Source organism: Eublepharis macularius, chromosome 5 (assembly GCF_028583425.1).
Source record: "Eublepharis macularius isolate TG4126 chromosome 5, MPM_Emac_v1.0, whole genome shotgun sequence".
NCBI classification, from domain to species: domain Eukaryota; kingdom Metazoa; phylum Chordata; class Lepidosauria; order Squamata; family Eublepharidae; genus Eublepharis; species Eublepharis macularius.
In genome coordinates this window covers 166953496-166980960 of record NC_072794.1, presented here as the reverse complement: position 1 = coordinate 166980960, position 27465 = coordinate 166953496, and the positions used below count along the sequence as shown (strand labels likewise).

Here is a 27465-nt window from a genome sequence, read left to right as displayed (position 1 = left end):
TACCATGTCCTTGCTCTTTTTCTTACATTGAACATAGATAGGGCCTGGGTTCTGAAGATCCAGCAGGTCTCTCATGAATTTCTATGCACATGGGGTCACAAAAAACGAACCTGATAGATGTAACTTCCAGGGGAATGAAGACTATCAAAAGTGGGCCAGTAGCTACTTCTCTTGAAACAGGAATATAGCTGTGAAATTTCTCTCATTTTACAGTAGCATCCATTTCACAGCGCAGAAGCGTACTTACAACATAGAAATGGAGTTTGCTGTCAGATTAAATACCTTTGCACTCGCCTTTCATGAAGGGCAAGATCAGTTTCTTGCTCTGAACACACCTGTTATGGATATTATTCCTTAAATAAGCAATGCCAAAAAAATTCATCCACGTAGATTAAAGTTAAAGGACTAAAATATGATATTGATTTTTTCATAAAGGCTTCTTAGATGAGAAGCCTGCGCAGTCGCTTGGCAAAGCTCCACTAAGATTGCTTGGTTGAAAAGCATGTAGGATTTTACTCAAGCTGTGAAGAATTTATCCCCTTGGGGGCTGAATTAATTTTGGCCAGGGGTTTTTAAAAGAAGAAAAAAGGAGAAATAAGAAGTGTATGAAACCTTCACATTCTCGGCACAAGAAACCAGGCCAGCATACTAAAAGAACGCACCCAGACAGTAACCCTTCACTTCTTTCACAACCATTAGCTGTATATCGAAAAACCTACTTGCCAGGGGGAAAGACTTGGTGTGTTAAGAACTCCATCTGCCGGAAAATGAAAACAGAGATTCAGCATCACTCGGACTTTTTATAGAAATTCTCCCTTTACCTTTCTAGAGGTTCAAAATGTTCTTTACTTCATTTTGAAATGTTCGGGTTTTTTTTTTAGGGTGCAGGCTTTTGCAATCGGAAATGCTACAATCCATCTCAGGTCACAGGAAACAACTGTTAACATGCCTGAGGTATGCGTGAAATTACTGTGTGCACATTACGGAATTTGCATACTGAATGCATATAATCTGCACAACCCTCAAAGAGACCCGTGAATGAGGATATCGTAAAATTGTGCCACAAACCAGCCAATTGTCAAGTGCTCTACAGTCGCTTTGATTAATGAGAAAGACTAAGGGCCTGTCTTCCATTTAAAATCTATGGGTGGAAAATCTATGGGCTGGATAATTCTTAGGTTTATTAGGTAAAGGCTACTAATGTGCTACTAAAGTGCTACTAGTGTGAGTATTCAGAAGAGGTGGTTTGTAGCTGGTTTATGAGTAAATGGATCCTTGACAGGCAGCCTGCTGCTGGTTCTACTGCTACTACTTACTGGCTTATGTTATCTTGTAAGCACCTGGGGCAGGTTTCCCTAGAGCAGGTACCATACAAATCTCCTAAACACTTAGGATTTCACTCCAGCAGCACCTTAGAGACAAAAAAAGATTTTTAGGGTGTAAGAATTTCAAGAATTAAAGCTCCCTCCAATTTTTGTTGATCTCTAAGGCACCACTGGATTGGAACCCAGCTGTTTTACCTCGGACCAACATGTCTACCTACCTGAAACTAAGTAATGATGATGACTGAAGAGGCAATCTTAGGTGACAGTTGGATTGACAAAATATTGAAAAGATGACAAAATATTAAGACCTAAGATTTGAAGTTCACCTGGGAGAAAATACGGTGGCTATTCCAGTAGTGATAGGAATGCTAGGTGGGATTCCAAAAGGACTAACTAAAGAGCTAGGTGATATCAACATAGAAAGGGTAACAACTGGCCAGCTGCAAACATCTGCATGGCTTAGAACATGCCACATACTAAGATGATTACCTCACTGACATCTGGGGGACTGTGGAAAATAGAGATGATCATACAGATACACAATTTACCTATTATATTTTTATATATACATGATTTTAATAATGTGATGATGCTTTGTATAGGATCTAAATGATTACTGATGACTGTAGTTGTAGATGATGGAGTTACAACCTGGATGACTGATTGTATTTTATGTTGTATGTTTTTGAATTATCAATTGAAATAAAAATTTAATTACAACCCCCCCCCCCCCACCAAAATAGAGATGATTGATGATGATGATAAAATCTAAGCTGGCGAGGGACCAAAAATCTCAGCCCAAACATCTGATGGACTGTGCAAAATAAAGATAACAACGACAATAACAATAACAAAATGCAAGTTGGTGAGAGACCAAAGAATTCCAGCCCAAACATCTGGTGGAAGGTGGGAAATAAATACAGCAACAACAGTAACAACAATAAAAATACACATCAACGAGGGATCAAAAATTCCAGCCCAAATATCTGGTGGACTGTGGAAAATAAAGATAACAACAACCGTTGTTGTTGATAAAGAGAACTGTGGTTCTCAAAAGCTTATGCTACAGTAAAGCTGGTTAGTCTTAAAGGTGCCAGTGGACTCTTTTCTATTTAACAACAACAAAATGCAAGTTGGCAAGAGACCAAAAAATTCCAGCCCAAACATCTGGTGGACTATGGAAAATAAACATAGCAACAATAGCAATAATAAAAAAATACACATCAGCGAGGGACCAAAATTTTCCAGCCCAAACATCCAGTGCACTGTGAAAATAAAGATAATAACAATAACAATAAAATGCAAATAGGCAAGGGACCAAAATCCCACCTCAAACATCTAGTTGACTGTGGAAAAGAAAGGTAACAATAATAAAATGGAAGTCAGCGAGGGCCCAAAAATCCCAGCCCAAACATCTAGTGGCCTGTGGAAAAGAAAGATAACAATAATAAAATGGACGTCAGTGAGGGCCCAAAAATACCAGCCCAAACATCTAGTGGCCTGTGGAAAAGAAAAATAACAATAAAACGGATCCAGAGGAGTTAGCCGTGTTAGTCTGTAGTAGCAAAATCGAAGAAAGTCCAGTAGCACCTTTAAGACTAACCAACTTTACTGTAGCATAAGCTTTCGAGAACCACAGTTCTCTTCCTCAGATGCGTGACGATAATAATAAAATGGAATAATAAAATGGACGTCAGTGAGGGTCCAAAAATTCCAGACAAACCTCTGGTGGATTATGATAACATTAAACCACCACCACAATAACAACAAATCCCGTGGGCCTTTTTTTGTGCCCAGCCGACCCTTCTGGGCCACTCAGCGCAGGCCAAACACTAAACAGCGCCCAGCCTCAGAGGAAAGGCCCGAGAGGAGCGAGGCCCGCTTCTGTGAGGGGAGGCCGCGCTCCGCCCGCCGGGCCCTCCTTCCTTCCCTCCCCTCAGCGCGGAGGCGGAGCAGGCCTCGCCAGGCCCGGCCTCTTCCCTCTCTCGCCGCCGCTGCTCCAGCTTCTCCTCAGCCGCCATCATGGCCGCCACGGCTGCTCCTTCCTCGGCCTCCTCCTCCGGCGGCGGGGCCGCCCCGGCCGGCTCCAGCGGGGCCGGCTCCGGCTCTGGAGGTGGCGGAGGGGCCTCGGGGCTGACGGCCTCGCTGACGGGCACCATGAACAGGAAGAAGAAGCCCTTCCTCGGCATGCCCGCCCCGCTGGGATACGTGCCGGGCCTGGGCCGCGGGTGAGCCGAGCCCGGCAGCGCGCTCGCGTAGAGGTGGAGGCCGGGCGGGATGAGGGGTCGGGCGGGCCCGGGCGGCTCCTTCGTTCGCTTGGGCCTCAGGCCGAACCGGGGCGCTCGCGTCCCCGCCAAGGCCTTCAGGCTTCTTCCCTCAGCGCTGGGTTAAAATGGTCGCCTTCTGTTTTGCAAAGGCATCTCTGAACATGTGCAGAGTTCCTTGCTCCTCAGGACAGGACGTGTGTGGGTTTTTTTTTAAAAAAGGATAATGTGGAGGCCCAGGTGCCTTAAAACAGCTTTATAAAATGGAAACTCATTTATTTATCCAGAGGAGTTAGCCGTGTTAGTCTGTAGTTGCAAAATAGTAGAGAGTCTAGTAGCACCTTTAAGACTAAATAATTTTATTGTAGCGTAAGCTTTTGAGAACCACAGCTCTCTTCATCACAGATGCATCTGATGTAGAGAGCTGTGGTTCTTGAAAGCTTATGCTACAATAAAGTTGGTTAGTCTTCAAGATGCTACTGGGCTCTGGACTCATTTATTTATTAAATTTATAGCTTGCTTTCCCCACAAGTGGACTCAGAGCAGATAATATAATTATAATAAAAACTGCGTTAAAAAACATATTCAGTACAGATAGAACGCAAGGTGGCAGCTCATACTGCTTTAACCCAGAACAAAATATCCCATGAGATGGGAACTGATAAACAATATGAAGCGTATCTCAAGAAGTGAGTGAGCTGTGGCTTATGAAAGCTCATACCTTACCACAGATTCTATGTAGTCTTACAGGTGCTACTGGACTCTTGCTCTTTTCTAATATTAAGCATGTTAGTGGAAAGCCGGGGTGAGGGGGGGGTTTCAAGTTGCTTTTGAGCATGTGTAGATACCCCCTCACACACACACACTGACCCAGTATCCCTTTTCTCCATTTTAAAAATATTTATTATTGGAAGGTATAGCCCCATCCTAAGTGGAGTTAATGCTCTTCTAAGTCCTTTGAGGTCAGTGGGCACAGGAGGGTGTAACTCTTCTTAAAATGGACTTTATTATTTATTTATCATCATTATCATTATTATTGATAGTCCTCCTTTCATACGAGATCCAAGGTGGATTGCACAGTGTGAGTCAGTATCAAAGACATTTCAATAAACAGGTAATGGGTATATACATGCAAATTTGTTAAGATAGAGTGATTCCGCACACGTTGGATAATGCACTTCCAATCCTCTTTATAGATCATTTGGAAATGGATTTTTTTGTGTGCGGAACAAAAAATCCACCACAAACTATTGATAAAGTGCATTGAAAGTGCATTATCCAACGTGTGCGGAATTAGCCATATAAAACCCAGCAGAAATCCAATACAGTTTGCTATGGAAAAGTACTGCACTTTCCTAAGAGGAGTTAAAACTCTTCTACTTCCTGTGAAGTCAGTGGACTTGGGAGGGTGAAACTCTGCTTAGAATTGATTTTATTATTATTTATGTATTGCCAACTTTTCTCACTTAGGCCCAAGACAGATTACACAGTGCAAGTGAAATACAATATAATCAACAGTTAGGATGCTTTCCGTTGTCACACGTGGAGTTTTGTGGTCATTTTTTGGTTGGGTTTACTTTTTTGCTAAACAGCTTTGCAGGGGAAGATTCTTTCCTGAGGCAGGGGTTGGTAGCTAACCTGGCTAAGCAGCCTCCTGCTGCTTTGGCTGTACATCCCTTTACCCCCTTCCCTACCACATAACTAGCTTTCCTTGCCCGCCATACACCTGCTGTTTCTTCAAAAACCAGCTTCTTGTGCATCATCTTGTTTTTTGCCTTTGGGTTGGGGGAAGAGACTAGCCCCGCTTCAGTGCCTGCTGTGTGCCTCCTTTCTCCAAATCACCTATGTCTGTTGCTTTAACTGAGAGGTTTCTTCTTCAGCCCCCAACATTGCTGGTTTGGGATTCTTTTAAAAAATTGCAAAAGTCTGACATCCCCCCCCCCCCCCAAATACCAGCATCTCTGCTTGTTGGGCAGTGAAACTGAAGGAGTGATTTGAAGGAGAACCAGTGGTGAAGGATCCCAGTAACATCTGTCTCCCATAATGCCTCATGTTGAATATGCTGCGTTTCTGTCTCTCTAGTGCTACGGGTTTTACCACTCGCTCGGATATTGGTCCTGCTCGAGATGCAAATGACCCTGTGGATGACCGCCATGCGCCGCCAGGGAAGAGAACCGTTGGGGATCAGATGAAGAAAAACCAGGCAGCCGATGACGACGACGAAGATCTCAATGACACCAATTATGATGAGGTGATTCTTCCGTGCCCTGGTTTCATTGCTCACTTTTGAGAGCTGAATATGGGAAGCGGCTTCGCCTGGTCGGACTCTTGGTTTGCCTTGCTCAGTGCTTTCTACTTACACAGCCAAGGTCTTTGGAAGAAGTCTTCTCCTTCCCGCTACTGGAGAGGCCAGAGTTTGAACTTGGGCTGTTTGGTGGAGAGAGTTGTGAACTGCCGAGACTGGAAAAAAAAGTCTTGTTCCTTCAATAGAGAATGAATGGGGTGTCACTTACCACGTGACGCTATTTAAGTCACGAAAAGCTTCAATTGCCTCTTTTCACACCTGAAGCCTCTATGAAAGGGACAAGACATTTTCCTCCAGGTCAGTTGGCACCCTGAGCTATGTGTGAAGCATGTGCTCTGTTACTGAGCTATGAAATGCTCTGTTAAATCAGTTGGAGCACAGTGAAAAAGACATGCAATCCGATTGTACTCATAAATGAATGCATATATGAAGCTGCCCTATTCTGAATCAGACCATCGGTCCGTCAAAGTCCGTAGGGTCTGCTCTGACTGACAGCAGCTCTCCAGGTATCCGGTGCCGGTCTTTCACATCACCCACTACGCGAGTCTTTAATGATTCTCAGTTTTTTCAGGCTATGTCTTTCTTGGTTCTGTAACCTCATCCCCTGTGCCCCCTATCTTACCCTATAAAAAAACATTATTCAGAACAGTGGTTTGCACGACCCGCTTAGGAAGATGATAACAATAATGGCAGTTTCTCAAAACATGGTGTAGTGGTTTGACTAGAGCTTTGGTGGCATGTTTGCTAAAAAATTCCACCAGATTTCAACACCATGCAGAGGCAGTAACTTGAAGCGAGGAAAGTGTTTCACTCTAGCCTGGTCAGTTGTGAATAAACCACCCCCTTGCCTCTTAGCACCTCTCTAGGTAACCCCACCTAGGGATTACAGCTTATTTCCACTTATGTATTTGCTTATTGCATTTATAGCCTGCCTTTCTCACTGAGACTCAAGGTGGAAAAAGGTTAAATCAGACAGCAAGGACCTCCAATGCAGCCGGATTAGAGAGAGAGAGATGTATTTTAAGATGGTTGATATCTGGGATTTGCATGTCAGAGCATGGAGAGAGAAGAGGAAGTAGCTAGAAGTCCTTTTTTGTTGCTTTTGTAGTGTTCAAAACTGTTTCCTACTGCAATGAACTCTGCATGTGGCCACCCCCTTGCCTCTTAGCACCTCTAGGTAATCCCACCTAGGGATTACGCCCTATTTCCCACTTTGCGAACCGCTGCTTTAACTAGAGGTGCTGGGGATTGAACCTGGGACCTTTTGCATGCAAAATGGACACTTTCCCACTGAGCCACAGCCGCTCCCTATAATTGTGAGGACTTCCTATTGATGCAGCGGGTGAGGGGCGGACTGGGAGAGCTGGTGTAGCATAGTAGTTCAGTAATTGAGGTGCAGTGCTGAGCTGGTTTAGAATCTCACTACTGCCATGAACTCTGCACGTGGCCTTGGGTAAGCTGCTCCTCTCAGCCTCAGCTCCCCAGCTCCATTATGGGGATAATAACACTGACTTTGTTCACCGCTCTAAGTGGGCACTAATATGTCCAGAAGAGTGGTATACAAATGAACTGTTGTTGCTATAATGTTTACTGGTTTGTATTCTTCCTTTGTAACCCACTTTCTGTGTTATGACATAACATGTTTAGACAGTATTTTTTCTTTCTTTGCACTTTTTGCCAGTTCTGTAATACTTTTTCTGCTGTATTGGAGGTCCTTGCTGTCTGATTTAACTTTTTTCCACCTTGAGTGTCAGTGAGAAAGGCAGACTACAAATGCAATAAACAAATACATAAGTGGATAGCAGGATTATTAAAATGGACGCCTACCTTTTTTTGTCGTTTGTAGTTCAATGGATATGCTGGGAGCCTGTTTTCGAGTGGGCCTTATGAAAAAGATGACGAGGAAGCAGATGCGATTTATGCTGCTCTGGATAAGAGGATGGATGAAAGGAGAAAAGAGAGAAGGTAGGGGCTTTCTGTATTAGAAGTATTTTAAGTTTGCTGATATCTGGGACCTGCATGTGAGAGCAAGGAAAGAGAGAAGAGGAAGTACTTGTGTACTGTTCTAAACTGTTTCCTTCCAGTTGCTGGCTGCCATTGTTGACACCCGAGGGAGAAGGGGCAGTAGCCAGGCAGCCTTCCGTCATGCCTGGACATAGACATCACTGAGAATTACCTTGTATTTTAGTTGATTTCAGACGTATGCCACTTTGAAAGCCCACGTCTGGCTGATCAACAGTAACAATAAGCAGAGTGTTTTCTTGCACTTCTGGCTTAGCTACTCGGTCTAAGATTGGGTTTCTGAGCTTTAAAATTATGTGACGTTTGTCATGTATAAAGAGGGGGGTAGATGACTTTATGGCTGATGCTTGTGCCTTTTGGATTCTAGAGAACAGCGTGAAAAAGAGGAGATTGAGAAGTACCGAATGGAACGGCCAAAAATCCAGCAGCAGTTCTCGGATCTAAAAGTGAGGAGAGAACAATATTTTGTTTTTTTAAATGTTCTGAAGAGGGGGTGGGAAGGCTTGCAGGGTTGGGGCTGAAAAGAAATACATTTGGCAATTATATATGAGTAATATATATATAGAATCTTTCAGCTGGAGCAGCACTCTCCCCTGTTCCTGCCTCGCTGCCCCCTCGCCATGGGAACAAGTGAATAACTGAAGAGACCCTACAGCTATTTCAGTGTTGGATTTTCACTCTTCCTGTCGGTTGAAACTCTTTAAAGAGTTACGGAGTATAGAGAAACCACAGAAACAATATTTCCTGAACAGGCCCTAATTTGTATTTACACCGCCCCTTTCTTCTACTAAGGGATGAACCCATGGGATCCATTGGTTTGCGCCTTACCTCAGCTGTTGGGGCATCAGAAAAGAGTAAGGGATTAAAGAAAAGACGTATAACCAAATTAGGGCTGGAGAACCTTGGACAGGAAGCCTCTGAGCGCTGTTAACAGGAAGAAAGGGAAGACAACTAAGGGAGTTCTGGAGATTGTCCAAAGAAGCATAGAAGCCTAATAGATCCGTGGTAATCGGGCAGGTTGAGTTTAACATAAACGATCTCAGTTAATTGTGAGAATCGCTGTCCTTGCTAGAGAAAACTCGCTGAAGTCACTGAAGAGGAATGGCTGAGCATCCCTGAAGTTGGCGATGCAAGGAACAAACGGCAGAGGAATCCACGTTATGAGAAGCTGACGCCTGTTCCTGACAGTTTCTTTGCAAAGCACCTGCAGACGGGGGAGAATCACACCTCTGTGGATCCCAGACAAACGGTGAGAGGGGGGAAGTAGATTTGTCGGGACTCATTGGCAAAAGCAGAGTGGCCTGACACAACAGATGCTGTCATAAGAGGGGGTGGTGATTCTTACTCATTACTCCCTCCCCGATGCACATCCCCCATTGAGGACCCACTGCCCCCTCCCTCCATAATTCTGGGGGTTCCTTGGGCTGCAGCAGAAAGTCTCTGCCTCCCGTTAAGAAAAATTAATTGCAGGGGTGAATACAAGCCACTACAGTGATAGCAAAACTTTCCCTTGCCCAACTGACACACAACTTGTAGTGTGGGAGCAAGTCTCCCCCTCTGCTTTGCAGTATACATCCTTCTTCTGTACCTGACCCTCTTGTTTGCAAAAGTAGTACTGTTTTTTTGGGTGGGGGGAGGGGGTTAAACTGATGCTCTAGTTGTGACCGCCAGTTGAGTGCCTGTTCTGTTTCACCGGAGACCTTAAATAACTTGGCTTGCTCCATTTCCCTTGCAGCAATTTGGTGGTCTGAACACACCCTACCCTGGGGGCTTAAACACTCCTTATCCCGGAGGGATGACCCCTGGGCTAATGACACCTGGCACAGGCGAGCTGGACATGAGGAAGATTGGACAAGCCAGGAACACCTTGATGGACATGAGACTCAGCCAGGTAAGGGCCAAGGTGCAGAACAGCCGTGGGAACTGCTGCTCATTCCTCTTGGGCTTAGAGTATCGTGCTAGAACTTCCAAATACTCGCTGGAATTGCTATTGGAGTTGGCATACTTTACCTAGACTTGCTTAATTTGCGGGAGGAGTTTCCCGATGATATGGAGAACTTAGACTTGTGTATTTTCTAATGTTTTTAAAACACGCTGTTCTGTGCAACAATTGAGCTTATGGCCTGAGTTTTTCTTGCAGTAGAATATTGCTGAGAGGAGGCAGCTTTTCAGCCTGGTTGCTGAGTGTATGCAGGTGAATGTGGGTAAAACTTCTGTGCCATCCTTTAACGATTTCAACCTATTGTTGGGTTTCCTTCCCAGGTGTCTGATTCTGTCAGTGGCCAGACTGTGGTGGATCCCAAAGGTTATCTCACTGACTTGAATTCAATGATCCCCACGCACGGTGGAGATATCAAGTAAGGCGACAGGGAAATTGGTTTCTGTTATCTTGGCTCTAAGGTTTTTATTCTCATGAGGGCTTCTAGAGAAGCTGATGCATCCCTTCACTCGGCGTGAAGAGAGAGAGCCATCACTGACTGGTGAAACAGACGAGTAGACCTCTTTGAACTGGCAGGCACTGAATTAAGACCCATCCAGAAGAAGAATCCACCGTCAATTTGCCGTTTATTTATTATTTATTTAATTTCAGTGCTGCCTTCCCACCCATTTTCAGGGTCCCCAAGACCTGGTCCCCTTTAATAACAACAACAAAATTTGATTTATATACTGCCCTTCAGGACAACTTTATGCCCACTCAGAGCGGTTTACAAAGTATGCCATTATTATCCCCACAACAAAACACCCTGTGTGGTGGGTGGGGCTGAGAGAGCTCTGAGAGAGCTGTGAGTGACCCAAGGCCACCCATCTGGCTTCAAGTGGAGGAGTGGGGAATCCAACCCGGCTCTCCAGATTAGAGTCCAACGCTCTTAACCACTACACCAAACTGGCTCTCAGACAGCTGTGTATCTTCAGCTTCAGGTTTGTCTGGTGTACCTTAAAGCAGGGTGTGTGGATTTCCAGAGGTTTCATATCGGCACCTAAGTCTCCTGGACCACGAGGACTCCCCTTCTCAGTCACGTTGCCACTGTCGGTTTTTAACTGACACAAAAGGCTTGCTGTCACCAATTCTGTAGCGTCATAATCACCAGTAAAGGGTTCACGTGTATAACTGGTAACCTGAACGTGCACCATCTCCTTCGTTTGCTTGTGTGCCCGCTAATGCTTTTTTTAAAAAAGGTCTTCATTGAGAAGATTATTCACATACAATAGTTCTAAAGATACATATGAAAAAGAACATACATCATAACAGACTTTATTAACTATGTACATAGAACCCAATTTTCTAACGTTGATGATGTTTACTATTGTTTCTTTATTTTCCTAAATTGTATTGATTTTTTTGACATTGTGATACCTTCACATTTGTTTGGTTTTATGAGCTGAGAATTACTTGGTATAGCTGGTTTGCACTTCATTTTTGGTGACATACACGCATGCCTTTTTGAACTCTCCCCCCACCTGTCATTTTGCACATCTCAGTGGCAGAACCTCTGCTCAGCATAGAGAAAGTCCCCCCTTCAATCCCCGGCATCTCCAGGTAAAAGGATCAGGTGATGTGAACGACTTCCACCTGAGACCCTGGAGAGCAGCCGCCCGTCAAAGGAGACAGCACTGAACTTGATGAACCAACAGTGAAATCCTAAGCAGAGTTACTCCAGCCTAAGCCCATTAACTTCAGTGGGCTTAGGCTGAAGTAACTCTGCTTAAGATATCACTGCAAGGGTCTGATTCAGTATAAAGAGCAGCAGCTCCCCATGTTATTCTTCATGCATGCCCACTTCCTTTGCCCTCCTACTATCACTGCACTGTGTTTGCTCTAACCTGTCCTGGGCCCTCTCTTTACTTTGACCTTGAATATTGAGAAGTCGAGATCATCGAGAAGCAGTAGCTTCTTGACGATCCTATTTAACCAGAGGAGTTAGCCGTGTTAGTCTGTAGTAGCAAAATCGAAAGAGTCCAGTAGCACCTTTAAGACTAACCAACTTTCCTGTAGCATAAGCTTTCGAGAATCACAGTTCCCTTGCATCTGACGAAGAGAACTCTGTATTGTCGAAGACTTTCACGGCCGGAGAACGATGGTTGTTGTGGGTTTTCCGGGCTGTATTGCCATTGTCTTGGCATTGTAGTTCCTGACGTTTCGCCAGCAGCTGTGGCTGGCATCTTCAGAGGTGTAGCACCGAAAGAACTCTGATTCTCGAAAGCTTACACTACAATAAAGTTGGTTAGTCTTAAAGGTGCTACTGGACTCTTTCGATTTTGGTCCTGTTTCATGCGCTGTGTGTGTGTACCTGCAAGATGCCGTATGTAGTCGCCAGATGTGGACCTGGAGGTTATTAAGTTCTGTTTCACTGTTGCTAGTGACATCAAGAAAGCACGCTTGCTTCTGAAGTCCGTACGTGAGACCAACCCCCACCACCCACCAGCCTGGATAGCCTCTGCGCGCTTGGAAGAGGTGACTGGCAAACTGCAAGTGGCTCGCAACCTCATTATGAAGGGGACAGAAATGTGTCCAAAGGTGAGATCTTTTCTTGTGCTGGTCTCTCAGTCTTCCTGCACTGTTCTTTTATTTCTTTCCTCATAAACTTTTAACGTGGTTGTGCGATGGATGACCGTAATGCTCTGGTAATCTCTTGCGCTGTGAGACATAAAAGAGAAGACTAGTGCCTGAAGTTTGCTGTTATCTGTGATGACCAACACAAACAATGTAGCCGTCACCTACTAACTAATATAACACTAAAAGATACTTGACACAGTTCTATGCAAAAATACAAAATTTACTAGTACATAAAGTGAACTCTAAGTGGGCAATAAAGCAAATTCTGTTTAAGCAAACATGGTAGAACGTATATCACACCCTCACCTCAACAAAAAAAGAGGGGGGGAAAACATTCAAACCAATCCCCGATGTCTTCAGAGCCAATACAATTATAATAGGGCTGAAAAGCCTCTACAAAAATTCATCCAAGTATCAGTATACTTTTTACAAAATACACACGTATGTCGCCAGAATCGCTGGTCAATAAGAATTCAGTTTGTAAATTGTAATAAACATATTCAAATTGTAACCGCAACGGGTCAGCTAGCAAGAGGTCCCGTTTCCGGTTTCCCCTTCTTCAGAGCAGTTACAAATCCAGCCAATCAAAGCAATTCGTATTCCACATCTAACATAGTTATGGCTCGCTCACCCACTAAGAGTTCACTTTATGTACTAGTAAATTTTGTATTTTTGCATAGAACTGTGTCAAGTATCTTATAGTGTCATATTAGTTAGTAGGTGATGGCTACATTGTTTGTGTTGGTGGTTTATTCCGTTGCTGTCTCTACTTGGAATCTCTATTATCTGTGATGAGGCCCGGAGTGGAAGTTTCCTGTTATGTCTATGGCATTGCGTTCTGGAAGCCAGGAAAGGTGCCGCTTGTTACCACAGATGTTAGGAATGCAAGATAATTATCTAGAGAAGAACTGTGTATTGGAAGAGTCATTTCAGACGTAGAGTCAGAGAGGAAAAAGGAAGGATTTTAAGCCACCGATGAACTCAGGATATATATTTATGTAGTAATACACACATATATTGTAATTAAATAATTCAAACATACCTGCCTTGATCTCCTATTTGGTTCTCCTCCTAGCAGTGGGGTTTGACATTAATCACTTAACCGACAAATCTTTTTGCTTCTCTTTCTCCTGGGCGCTCTAGAGTGAAGACGTGTGGCTGGAAGCTGCCCGGTTGCAACCCGGGGATACTGCTAAGGCTGTGGTAGCCCAGGCGGTCCGCCACCTCCCTCAGTCAGTCCGGATTTATATCCGAGCGGCGGAGCTGGAGACAGATATCCGAGCAAAGAAGCGAGTCCTTCGGAAAGGTGAGATGCTCCCCTGGGAGTACAAGAGATTAAAATGGGTGGATAACAAACTACTTCTAAGGACTTTCAAATCACTTCTGTGGTTACTCTTGTTAGACATTTGACTCCCCTTAAAAATATTTCTCGTTACCCTTGGAAGTATCTCAGTTAAGATTCAGTCATCTCCAGTTTAAAAGGATCAGATGGGAAAGGCCTCCTCTGAACAGACAACGTTGACTTTGCTGAACCAATGATCTGGTTTGGTATAGTGGTTAAGAGCAGCAGGACTCTAATCTGGAGAACCAGATTTGATTCCCCACTCCTCCACTTGAAGCCAGTTGGGTGACCTTGGGTCAGTCACAGCGCTTCTAGAGTTCTATAGCACAGTGGTTCGGCTGCGAATCCACACTCTACTGGTTCGAATCCCATTACTGCCATGAGCTCAGTGGGTGACCTTGAGTAAGCCACTCCTCTCAGCCCTAGCTGTATTGCAGGGATAATAATAACACTAACTTGTTCACCGGTCTAGGTGGAGCCCTAGTCTGTCTAGAAGAGTGATATATAAGCGCTGTTGTTGTTGTTGTTATCTCAGCCCCACCCACCTCACAGGGCGATAGTCATGAGGATAATAACACACTTTGTAAACTGCTCTGAGTGGGCATTAAGTTGTCCTGAAGGGCGGTATATAAATCGAATGTTGTTGTTGTTGTTATCTGATTCAGTATAAGGCTGCTTCATGTGTATTTGTGTGTAGTTGGCTAGAATGTGTGCTTGCTGCTGGCCCTGTCCCTTGGAGTTTGGAGACTGATGTTGCACTAAACTTTGGAAGCTGTTGGCACACCCCAGAGGAGTTAGCTGTGTTAGTCTGTAGTAGCAAAATAGTAGAGTCCAGTAGCACCTTTCAGACTTACCAACTTTATTGTAGCATAAGGTTTCGAAAGCCACAGCTCTCTTCGTCGGATGTTGGCACACTGAAGCCAAGCACAGCTGCCAAAGTGAGCCCACGCCCTCCTTTCCAGACTTGTGGAGGAGGGTGGGAAATCTTCCCTGTTGAGCTCAGCTTCACGCTTGCCAAAGAGGGAAGGAATGCTTGCCAGAGGTGAGCAGTTAGATGAACCCTGGATTGTAAAGAGGGTCTTGAAAAGGGAGCAGATACCAAATTGAACGTTTCTGCTTTGAAATAACTTAAATGTGCTTGAGGGCTTCTGAGGAAGAGAGGGGGTGAAGAAAGATTCCCCCCTGGTGCAAATCTCTCCCTCCAGGATGCTGTTAGTACTATAAGCGCTTGAGGGAGGGGTACTCAAATGTTGGGACCCAAAAGCGGTTTGAGACTCTTTTCACAGCTGGGTTATATGAGGTCAGGAGGGTGGTGGAGAAGCAGGGTGATCCAGAATAGGAGAGCTCAGCGTCAAATTTGAATTTGCCTCTACAAACCGTGAAATACAGTCTAGTGTTCACCAATCCTATATTATAGCAACCATGAAAAGTGAAGTATAAGCTTGTCCAGTGCTGGCTGAAGAGAAGCTCCCGCATTTTATGTTGGGGAAGAGGAAAGTAGCTGGAAGTTAACTTTGTAAGGGATTCACCCAAAGTACACCAAGTATGTCCTGCTTTAAAAACGTTGAGAACTGTTGTCTTAAGGGGCTGCACAGGTCGCCTGTACCACTCACCTCTGGTTTAATTGGCTCTCAACATTCTGGGAACACCGAGCTTGCGCGGTCCCTGTCACACTGTTTGAAGAGGAGATGGGAGTACCCCTTAATGTGTGAAGTAACATGTTTCTGGGTGTCTGGCGGGCTTCTTTTTGCTGCTTTCATGAAGTGTGCTATTGGAGGGCGTGACAGTACTTTTTCTACCTGTACTACTGCCCCAAATAATTACATAAATAGAGGCCCCCTAATACCCCAACCCCTGCTTCATTAGATATTTTAAAAAAAACTTGTTCTTCAAAATAATGAAGTAATTGCTTCCAGGAAATGGAAAAGATGAATAATGCAAAGCCTCCTTGGATTGGCTGTAGTCAAATTACCTACGATTTGATGAAATGGGGAAAGAAATAGGTTATAAACAGAATTGATGGAATCTGAAAGTGTTAGAGGAGAATGAAAGAAGATGTGTCATATCTCAAATGTATGAGATTTGTATATACAATTGAGCCGAAAGTTCTATGAGGAAAGGAGAAATTTAGGAGAAGTCATTCAAAGCAGTGAGAAATGTTTTTGGAGAACAGGTTAATCATTGTTAAGATTTAGGAAAAGCCTTTGGAAAGATGCCACAGTGGCATTTTGCGCCCTGTAAATACAGTGTTCGAAGCCATAGATCTCATAATTCTAAGGATGTACACGGGCACATTAAATGTCCCCTTAGCTGTGTGGCAGTGGCTTTCATGCCTTATCGAGAGTCATACACTCAGCTCTCAGAGTCCAGTAGTGTCCGTTTTGAGTAGCCGTGGCTCTTTAGGGTATCAGGCGGAGGCCTTTCCAAGCCTGCAGCCTGAGATTCTCTAATAGGCTCCTGGGCAGGAAAACGTAAACAGTCCAGGTGTGTTAGCAGATCCTGACGGCTGGAGCCTTGCCTATGGAAGTAGCTGGCAAGGGCCTGTGCAACCACCCCTGTCCCCAGCCATGCAGTTGGTCATTTAAACATTACACCAGACATTCAGGAAATACTTGCAGAGGAAGACTCCCGCATAGAATCATAGGGTTGGAAGGGATCTTCAGGGTCATCTAGTCTACCCCCTGCACAGTGCAGGAAGTTCTCAACTACCTCCCCCCACCCACACCCCCGGTGACCCCTGCTCCATGCACAGAAGATGGCAAAACACCATCAGGATCCCTAGCCAAACTCACCTGGGGAAAATTGCTTCCTGACCCCAAAGTGGCGATTGGCATTACCCTGGGCATGTAAGAAGGGGCCACGAGAACTAAGCGCTGATGCAGCCCTTCCTGCCCTCCCTCTCATGATCTGCCCAGGTTCACAGAATCAGCATTCCAGCCAGGTGGCCATCTAGCCTCTGCTGAAAAACCTCCAGAGAAGGAGAGCACGGCCAGGAGTCTCACAGGCAGTTGCAAAAGAGTGAGCAGCTCTGATCTCTTCAACTGTAGTCAGACTAGCCAGGTTCCTTGCTCCTCCAGGAGTGGTACCTAGCTGAGTGGGGTACCCAATCAGCTTTACCATGGTTAGTGCCCAGCTACTGGTGCCAGTGCCGAAAGTAAAGGTGGAATTTGCTCCAATGGAAGAGCTGCTCTCCCTTGACAACCGCAATTGCCTTTTTGAAATTCTGAGAACTGTAGTTTTAAACCCCATTATTTGCCTGAGAAGCGAACGCTGAGAATCGCTCTATGGCAGTGCTCTGGTGGTATTATTTGTGCTTGTTTGTTTGTCTGCTGGGTGTGACGCTGTACGTGACAAAACTATTCTGGAGCATGTGTAACATTTGTCTTGACATGTGGAAATTGAACATGCTCGTTACGGGGACATGCGGCCTCCCGCTGAGCGCCGCTTCAGACCGTCAGGGCACGTCATTAAGCTTGAGAAAGGCACTTTGAGAACCCCCCGCTGTGCCTATAAACGTGATAGAGGATGGTTAACATCCAACTAGCCAGAATGTTGTCGCAGTAAATTTTCAGAAAGTGTCCTCTGCCACCTCCAAGCCCGAGGATAACAAAACCATTATCTTTCATCTGCTCTTGCGAGTATAATTAAAGATGCAGCACCGGCTTGACATTTGAGAATGGAGTTAAAAGTAATTGCAAACCTTTTGCTCGTCACCCTATCTGAGTGCTGATTTCTTGGCCGCAGTTTTGCAGGGGGAAAGTGACGCCGTCTTCCCTTTCTCCTATCACTTGGAACGACTTTTATATCTGTAAACGGAAAGATTTCCCGAACAGAACTGATGCGATGTGCTTAAATTAAAAGTTTACCATCTGGTGACCTGGATTTAAAACGTGCCCCTTGGGGGACGGGTTGCCATCTGTCTGCAGTTTCCGTCACCTCTTTTTCTTTCATTTTTTTCTTTATTTTTAAAATTTTCCTTTATAGCCCGCCTTCCTCCCCGGTGGGGACCCAGAGCAGCTTACGTTGTTTTCCTCCATTTTATCCTCGTAATAACCCTGTCAGGTAGTTTCATTTGAGAGGCCGTGACGGGCCCAGGATCACCCATGGCAGAGTGGGGATTCGAACCTGGACCTCCCAGATCCTAGTCCGAGACTCTAACCACTACACCACGCTGACCCCTGCTTTCCAACTTGAGAGGGGGCACAGAGCTGTGGAAGAGGAGGGTGCGAGGCAAATGAGTGGGGGTCAAGTTTGTAAAATTTGGAGTGCATCCCCCAAAGCGTTCAAGCAGGGTTGCTGGCTGGGTCAAAAGAAGAGCGCAGTTCTTGCACGGACCTTTTGGCCTGGCTTGTACTGTTGTCTTTTGGTTCCTTCTTCACATCACGTGAAGCTGCCTTATACTAAAGCAGAAAAGGAACAGGACCCTCCCTGAACTGGAGGAAAAAGCAATGAGTCGTATGGAGATCATTTAGTAAGTACACAAGGTTGAATGAATCAGTAGGAGCTCGTGTACTTCATTGACACTGGTGTACTTACAGGACGATCTCCATAGGATGGTGCTTGTCGGCGTAAGACCTCATTCCGGCAGCTCTGCAAAAGAAAGAGAGAGAAAATCTTCTTAATGACTGAATTGTATTGTGGAAGACTGGCCATATGTCTATATACATGAACATGAGTTTCTATGTGTAATTGAGCTATTTTTGATACTGATTGAAGGTTATCGCTGTTGGAATTATTGGAATACCCTTTGCTGTGTTTAGATGGGTATGATTGTCTTTTGTATAGCATTGTAAGAAGATTGTATGAGATTGTGTATAACTTATTTATTTATTCACATATTGCACTAGTCACTTTAAATATAATTATATAAGGCTGTGATTCATTGCTTTTTCTTCCAGTTCAGGGAGGGTCCTATTTGTTCGCTGATTTTGTATTGTGGAGGAGCCTCTGTTGTGTTTGCTCAGGCCTTATACTAAATAGCACACTTGGTCCATCGAAGTGAGCTTTCCCTACTCTGATTGGCAGTGGGTGTCCAGGGTCTCATCCAGAAGTCCTTCACGTCATCTACTGCCAGATCTTTTAACCGCAAACGGCAGAGATTGCATCTGGGATGTTCTGTATGCCGAGCAGATGCTGTACCACAGAGCCATGGAGAGGCTGGGCAGGACAACCCGATGTCTTCCTTAAAATGCATCAGGACTTGAGTCTGCCACAATTCTTGTGTTCTGTTGGGCTGGGTAATATGGACCACCGTCTAGAGTAGTTTTATGACTGAATTGTATGCCTATTTATGGTTTTAATGTCAGATTTTAATGGACATTTTAATACTGATGTTATCCCCTCTGAGCCCGTTCGCAGGAAGAGCGGAGTGTAAGTCAAATCAGTCAATCCGTTCTTGAGCTTGGGATTTCAGAGGTGTCACCATCTTTGTGTCGCTCTCCCGTTTTGACAGGAGAAGGGAAGTGCAGTGGAAAGTTTTCTTGCTCTGACAAGTCAGAATGGGCAGGTTATACTCCCTGACCCCTGTAAAACCTTCTGGGTTAGTTTTACTAGGGGGCCAACTCTTTGTATGGCTCCTTGCCCAAGTTAACCAGGGGACCCTTTCCTCTTCCTTTTTTGGCCCTTCTTTTATGTTAACAGATTGGGAATTGAAGTGATGCCTCCAGATAATTCTATTAGAAAAAATTATTTTTGTAAATTCCAAGAACTGGCCTCCCATTCGAAAACCAGATTTGGTATATTAGATACACGGTTGGACTTGAGCCAAGGAAGCCTGAGGTCAAATCCCTGTTCATCTATTAAGGGGGAGGTGTGCACTATGCCATGCCATCTTGCATTTTGTATTACTGGGGAAAGAGATGTGGAGCCATGGGGGAGGGCACATAGGTCAACTAGATCACCCTTGTAAGTTTTAAAAAAATATGGCAACTATAATACAGGGAATATGTAGATTTCTCTTAGTTTTGAAGATTAGCAAAGTACAGCAAAAGAGCGCTAATGTTTTGGACAGCAATTCCCTTGGGCTTCTTGAGAAACTCTTCTCTATTTGGGCACGACAGAGCATACCGCGTCCTCACTTAAATGGGGGGGAAACTTCTGTATTACCGAAAAACAAATACGCAGGCTCAGCAGCTTTTGTTTAATTAAAAACAGGCCTGTGGCATTTCTAAAAACAGTCTGTTGTAGGGGGCAGTTTATATTGATTGTTTTGTGGAAAGAATGTCCCCATGATGCTGTCAGCAACTATTTTAAAGAGCAAAACAGCTGAGTTGGCCCATTAAGGAAAACATTCCAAACAAGGAGAGGGGGGAAAAAATAACCTTTATTGCAAACAATCAAGATTCATAGTATTTTCTGTGAGTTTTTGAGCCCTACAGAGCTCTTCCTCCCCTGTTTTTTGAAGGAAGTGAAGAAACCGCACTTCGGTCTGTAGTTTGAATCATAATACGGTAATGGAGGGAGCCTCTGTGGATTACCCAGGTTGAAATGGACTTTTTACAAAATAGATTACTTGGAATTGGACTGCTGTAGGGAAGCCAGACAGCTGCTTCCTCTGAAAATCAGCGGTTATTAAACTCTGTATTTTAGCTGCCAAAAGCTTCCTTTATATTAGGAGAGCTAGAGATTATTTTTAGAAAACACACAAGCTACAGCACTGATACCAGCCAAGCTGCAGGTAATGCATAGGGATGTACACTTGAAAAACAAAACTGGATTTTTTCCAGATTTAGATTTCAGGAGGAGTTCCTTCCTATTCTAGGTTATCTGGGTACGTCAATACCATTTCAGAATTCGGATCCAGGGTTTTTTCCCCCTGATTTTTGGGGCGGGGGTATTATCCCCTGCTTTTCAAACAATGCCAAAATTGCGTAGAACCTAGTCCTGCCTGTTCATTAAAGACCCTCCTGCCCCAAGTTTCAAGCAAATTGGACGAAGGAGTCCAGTTCTACAGGCTTCTGTAAAAGGTGCCCCCTGCTTGTTTTCATTGTTTCCTATTTGGGGGGGAGGGGAATTCCATGTTTTCTCCTGGGCAAAGAAGCCACACACCTGAGAAAAGCCACTGGCCAGAAGCCTAAAAATGGAAGTGGAATCAACAAACCAGAGAATCCCAGCAGAGCCATGTCCCAGCCCAACAGAGCCAGTGTCAAACCAGAGAATCCAAGCCAACCAACTTAAGCAAGGGATGCTCTTGCGAGCATAGCCAAATGTGTCAAATTGAAGAAATGCAGGCCTGGGACCCTTAAAATGCCAGCCTTGAATATTTACAAATATTTCCAGAAATTTTGGGGACCCAATCTCAGCATTCTGAAAAATCTAAATATCACTCCAGATACTCGAATATACCCGGATATATCCAGAAAACACCGGTAGGAAAATGTTCAGATATATATTTGGACCGGATATACCCAAACACATACCCTTAATAGTGTGATCTCGTGATTGGAAGACTAGCTGTCCTTCCACCCTTAGACTAACTTGCATATCTGTAGGTTGAAGAAGGATGGCACGTTCTTGACTGTAAGCCTTACTCATTTCTAGAATCTCATAAACTCTGAACACTTTCTCTCTTCCAGTCACTAGTAGCTCACTCAATGATTTTCCCTTTCACTGAATCTCCATTTTGCTTCAGTGACAATAACTGGTGCGTTCTTCTCTGGATGATGCCCCTTCTAACATGGAGGCTCTTTTCCTTTTATCCCCCTAGCCTTAGAGCATGTTCCAAACTCTGTGCGCTTGTGGAAGGCAGCAGTGGAGTTGGAGGAGCCTGAAGATGCCAGGATCATGCTCAGCCGAGCTGTGGAATGCTGCCCCACCAGTGTGGAAGTGAGTATGTGAGTCTCTGCTCCCCCTCTGCCTACAGATGTCCCTGTCAGAATGGTGGTGTTGGGTCCGGTGTCCTGCTCCAATGAACTCAGAACCTATATGGTTGATGAATCCATGTTGATCTTGTCTTATAATGTGAAAGGCAACCTGCAGCCATGGAAAACATCTCTCCCCTTGAATCCACAGCATTTGTGGCTTTCTTTTGAAAACACTTTAAGCCAAACCACATAATACATTTTTTAACAATCCAGGTCCCAGTTTCCTGAACCCAGCTTTCTTTTGCTGGAGCCACACAGTACCAGTTTAATGTAGTGGTTAAGAGCGGTGGGACTCTGTTCTGGAGAACCGGGTTTGATTCCCCACTCTTCTGCTCAAAGCCAGTAAAGTGGCCTTGGGTCAGTCACAGCTCTCTCAGGGCTCTCTCAGCCCCATCCACCTCACAGGGTGATTGTCATGAGGATAATAATAACATACTTTGTAAACCGCTCTGAGTGGGTGTTAAGTTGTCCTAAAGGGTGGTATATAAATTGAATGTTGATGTTGTTATTACCTGGGTGGAATATTTGAAAAATCTCCGAGGGCTCAGCTTGGGATTGTACCATGGGGGGGGGGGTGAGATGCGCAGCTCCAAAAAGGGGCAAATAACTTCCCTCCTGGGCCATTTTAGCTTGGGGAAACAGCATCCCTGGGAGGATGGAGAGAGGCAGGAGCCCTCCCTCACCCCATGCTGCGGTATTACACCGAATTGGACCCCTGCAGACTTTTATAATGCTGTTGCCCACCGCTTCTGTGTCTGGGTTCCCTGGACCTGTTTCTTAAAAAAAAAACATATAGTGTAGTTTGGTCCTATAACATACCATAAGCTGTAAATCTGAACTGTGAGCTTAATTGGAAATGCTCATTGGACCAGCGCTGGTTTAACACTGACAACCCTCTTAACCCGGTTTATGAGCTCCGTAGTGGAACGCCTGCCTTTCTTCCTGCCCCTTTCCTTTCCAGTCTTCCCCTCTCCCATCCTGTCCTCTCTAGGCTGTCCTTAATTTTGGTTAAGCTTCCTGTCTGCACTGATGTCCATTGTGGCTAGCCCTGGTCAGGGCTCCCTCTTGACCAGGATTTGGATTAGAAGGCCTAATAAAACAGTCTGTTCTGTAACCTCAGTCTGTTATATGCTCAGGACAGGTTGCTATATCTTGCTGGGGTGGGGTGGTGGTGGTGCCTGAAGGACAGCTGTTTATCCTGCCACATACCAAAGAATCGTATTATAAATACACTTTCTCAGACTCTGATGACAAAGTGTTCTTTTCCCCCCTGCCCCCCAAATTCCATACACGACTACAGTATCCCCCCAAATTGACCCCCTCTCAGGTCCAGCTGGATACCAGCTGTTGAAGTCATCCGGCAGTCCCTGAACTGGTTGTTGTGGGTTTTCCGGGCTGTATTGCCCTGGTCTTGGCATTGTAGTTCCTGACGTTTCGCCAGCAGCTGTGGCTGGCATCTTCAGAGGTGTAGCACCAAAAGACAGAGATCTCTCAGTGTCACAGTGTGGAAAAGAAGTTGGCAGGCCATTTATATCTACTCAGGAAGGTGGGTTTGGGCTGAGTCGTCCTGTAAGAGTTTCCCAGGGTGTGGAATGCGAATGGAGGGAGGCTTCACTGTATCCTGAGGAGGTTCTTTTACATATGCTACACCTCTGAAGATGCCAGCCACAGCTGCTGGCGAAACGTCAGGAACTACAATGCCAAGACCACGGCAATACAGCCCGGAAAACCCACAACAACCATCATTCTCCGGCCGTGAAAGCCTTCGACAATACAGTCCCTTAACTGTAGGGCCACCTCCCTGTGGGGTGACCTGCGAACTCGGTGCTTGGATGAATTATGTTACTAGCTGATACATCACAATCCACATGTCTTGTATTTGGCTTTTGTATTTGGGTGGGTTTAGGTGGCTGTGTAGATGGGAATGAATTAGTCTTAACTAATTATTTATACGTGAAAACCCAGATTACAAATCACATTTTATTGAATTTTGGTTTCCAGTTCCGGAATTTCTGTTGGCAGATAACTATACTAAACAAATTGTTAAACCTAAAGATTGTTTTGATGTTCTACTTAGTTTGTAAGAGTGTCTTTATTCAAACTGTATAAATCTCTATGACGACGGAGTCATATTTTTGTATTTGCAACCGTTTAGATTGCCTAGACAAATGTTAACTATTTGGTTTCTCTGTTTCCTTATGCATGATGTTGATGGTTCTTGTATTTCTTTATAATTACGATAAATACATTAAAAAAAACTAATTATTTATGTTGGGCTTTATAAATCTTGTGTCTGGTTACGTTATGATTGATTTTTGTGATTCTGTCTGTCCAGCTATAATCGATTTTATTTTTTTAAAGAGAGAGAGAGAGAGAGAGAGAGAGAGGAATGATTTGGAGATTATAATGGAAGATACCCTTCCGTGGTAGTAAGTGACTCTGTCTTAATGTTGGGATCTTTCTCCCCTTGCCGTGCAGCTCTGGCTTGCTCTGGCAAGGCTGGAAACCTATGAGAATGCCCGCAAAGTCTTGAACAAGGCCCGTGAGAACATCCCAACGGACAGACACATCTGGATCACAGCTGCCAAGCTGGAGGAGGCGAATGGGAACACTCAGATGGTGGAGAAGATTGTGGACCGAGCCATCACTTCGTTAAGGGCTAACGGGGTGGAAATAAACCGGGAACAGTGGATCCAGGTGCGTATTTGGCCTTTATACTGGGGACTCCTGTTAAAGCTGACCTTGTGTTTTGTGGACGGTAGTTTGTGCTCAGAGCGGATGTTATTAGGCAGTCCAGTTTGAAGAGACACGGAAGATAGCTTTTATCATAAAAGCGGATGCTAGTGGGTTTCACAGTCTGCCTCCAAAAGCAATATGTTGGGACTGGAAGGCACCTCAGACTAAAAACAGCTATTTCTATGGAAGCTGCAATGCGGGTGCCTGAGATTTACAATGGATGCCCGTGGTGGGTTGTGGGGAGTCACCTGGCAATGGAAAAGGAAGTGGAAGTTGATTTGTAAAATGTCCTAGTCTTAATTCACACAGGCACACAATTAATTTGCAGAATTCACTGCCGTGAGATACGGCTGAGACTGCTTTTTACTGAGCTAAGACAGATTCACAGCGGCAGGTCGAACGTTATTGCCATGGGCTGTCCCTGAATACTAGCTGGCAGGGCAGGGCAAGGGCTTCTTTATGTGCTGCATCTGCTGCCTCAGAGTTGCTTGTATGGACTTTGCCTCCTTTCCTGAAGCAACACGTGGCAGAACATACAAACCCAATGAGACCAGTGCTAAGATCTCAGGTCTGTTGATTGCATTTTTACCCTGCCCCCTCCTCCACGGAGCTCAGAGCAGTGTGCCTGCTTTTTCCTTTAACCACTACAAAACTCCTGGGAGGATAGGTTGGGCTGAAGGGGAATGCCTGGCTGCGTAGGAATTTGAACCTGGGACTTCCTGTTTGTAGCCAAATGCTCTAGCCACTAGGCAACGCTGGCTCTGTCACAAATATTTATTGTATTCCTTCCTGCGTTCTTTCCATTTATTCTTTATTCTCCCTTCCCCCTTTCCTTCCAGTGGGTAAGTAGATGTGGGTAAATGAGTTGGCACAGAATTGTCCAGCCCCATTACTGGCTTCTCTAGGGGTTTTGGGAAGAGGGGTCTTTCCCAGCCATGGTGCTTGAGCTCTTTGGTCAGTAAAGATGAGGGCGTTAAGCAAAAGATGTGCTCCGCTACTGAGCATCCTCTAGTCTTAGTGAAAGCTACAGTTCTGAGCTCTCCATTTCCTGCTCTGTCCTCGCTTGACTGTCCGGTCCCAGAAGCCATCTGGGTCCAACAGTAACGGTGATGCGGTGTTGCCTTCTAGGATGCAGAGGAGTGCGATAAAGCTGGCAGTGTGGCCACGTGCCAGGCGATCATGAGAGCTGTGATCGGGATAGGGATCGAGGAGGAGGACCGGAAGCACACCTGGATGGAAGACGCAGACAGCGTGAGTCCGTTCCCCAAGGAGTGGGGGCTGAAGGCAGTTAGGGTGCAGCTGCTGAGTGTGTGCCAGAAGTCAGGGCTGATAAGTGTGGGTCCTCCGGGGACATTGCTGACGGCTGAAGTACACACATGGAGCTGCCTTATACCGAATCGGACCGTTGGTCCGTCAGAGACTGTCTGCAGAGACTGGCAATGGTTCTCCAGTATCTCAGATAGAGGTCGTTCACGTCACTTACTACCCAATCCTTACTGGAGATGCCGAGGATCAAACTTGGGACCTTCTGCACGGCAAGCAGATGCTCTGTCACTGAGCCACGGTTAGGATGTCCCCAGCCTTCTCCTGAGCCTAGCATGAGGCTGTGAGTCTCTTTTAAAAGAACTGCGTCCATTGGCCTTCTGATGAAACGTGAATATTTAATCTGGTACCAGACTGGTGATAAGCGTTCCCCAGATTTGGGGACTCTACCTGCCTCGAAGGCTTGATTTCTCCTTTTTGTGTGTAGTGTTGAGCAGGTGTGCATGCAAGCCATTTCACAGCTCCTTCACAATTTAAAATGCAGATGTGCTCTAAGGATGGGGGCGGGGCGTGGTTTGAGCAAGAACCTTGCTGCAGTCACAGCTCTTATGTGTTAATTTGAATTTTGGGCTTTTCACCTAAATTGTGGCACATGCACGATCTGGATTAGTTAACCCCAGAGAATGGCCTGGATTGTTAATGTGGGTCTTTGTGTTGAGTCTTTTCACAAATCTTCATTGACAAGATGAGGAAGAACCACGCCTTAATCATCCTAATTGTAGGGGTTATAATAACTAATTTGCAGAAATCATTCTCAAGTCTACACAGTAAGCTGTGACCTGTTGGTGGATAAGCATGGTCCCCTTTTGCCGTTAGTCACAGAAGCCGTGCTGATTTTGATGTTTTTCATCCTTCACCTGTCCCACAGTGTGTGGCTCATAATGCTCTGGAGTGCGCCCGCGCAATCTACGCCTACGCCCTGCAAGTTTTCCCCAGCAAGAAAAGCGTCTGGTTGCGAGCAGCTTATTTTGAAAAGAATCACGGAACCAGGTACAGCGCGGTGTGCAGGTGGCCTGGAATATATTACATCTTTTTGACAACGAAGCGAAAGTACCCGGAAACCGGGATTTCCAAATCACGTTGTTTTTCTTCTGTTGCAGGGAATCTTTGGAGGCTCTCTTGCAGAGGGCTGTGGCTCACTGTCCCAAAGCCGAAGTCCTCTGGCTCATGGGGGCAAAGTCCAAGTGGCTCTCTGGAGATGTACTTGCTGCCAGAAGTATTTTGTCTTTGGCGTTCCAGGTGAGATGCGTCTCCTTGCGCAGCTTTTACGTGAGAGGGTTTGGGCAAGACAGGATGCCGAAGGGGTGGGGTTCCTCTGTGTTGGGAGATCTTGTTTCTCTTAGCAGCAACGAAATGCTGAATCCTCCTGATTGGGCTCCTGCGGTCTTCCGTACTCAAATGCATCTGTTTCTCTTGACATTTTCCACAATCCTCTTAGATTTCAGGTCTAGTGTGTGGTTTTCTTTTTCCGAACAGGGAAGCAGAGTGACTTTTGTCCTCTCCTTTCTCTCCCCATCTTATCTTTTCTTTGAGATCCCAGAAATCTTGGGGAATACATGGCCTTTACATGCTTTGGTTTTCAGCAGACTTCACTGACAGATGACCGTTTAAAATGTGTTAACCTTGCAATGAAAGCAGTATTTTGAAGACAGCTTCATGAAGATCAAATCTTCTCTTGGTTGAACACGGACAAACATAAGGAAGTTCTCCAGGAACAAATGCAGTATATTG

At 45.1% G+C, this 27465-nt stretch overlaps 1 protein-coding gene across 1 annotated transcript in view; it reads left to right on the top strand.

Moving 5' to 3' along the window:
* Positions 1 to 3329: 3329 nt before the first annotated feature.
* Positions 3330 to 27465, top strand: part of PRPF6 (pre-mRNA processing factor 6) — a 43978-nt gene continuing 19842 nt past the window's right edge. The window contains exons 1-14 of the mRNA XM_054979340.1: positions 3330 to 3553; positions 5672 to 5840; positions 7741 to 7859; positions 8284 to 8362; positions 8989 to 9165; positions 9652 to 9807; positions 10179 to 10273; positions 12276 to 12432; positions 13615 to 13777; positions 21519 to 21637; positions 24154 to 24372; positions 25540 to 25662; positions 26603 to 26724; positions 26835 to 26973. Of these exons, the coding sequence (XP_054835315.1) occupies positions 3348 to 3553; positions 5672 to 5840; positions 7741 to 7859; positions 8284 to 8362; positions 8989 to 9165; positions 9652 to 9807; positions 10179 to 10273; positions 12276 to 12432; positions 13615 to 13777; positions 21519 to 21637; positions 24154 to 24372; positions 25540 to 25662; positions 26603 to 26724; positions 26835 to 26973 (2043 nt within the window). The 5' untranslated portion in view covers positions 3330 to 3347. The remainder of the gene's footprint in view (positions 3554 to 5671; positions 5841 to 7740; positions 7860 to 8283; positions 8363 to 8988; positions 9166 to 9651; positions 9808 to 10178; positions 10274 to 12275; positions 12433 to 13614; positions 13778 to 21518; positions 21638 to 24153; positions 24373 to 25539; positions 25663 to 26602; positions 26725 to 26834; positions 26974 to 27465) is intronic.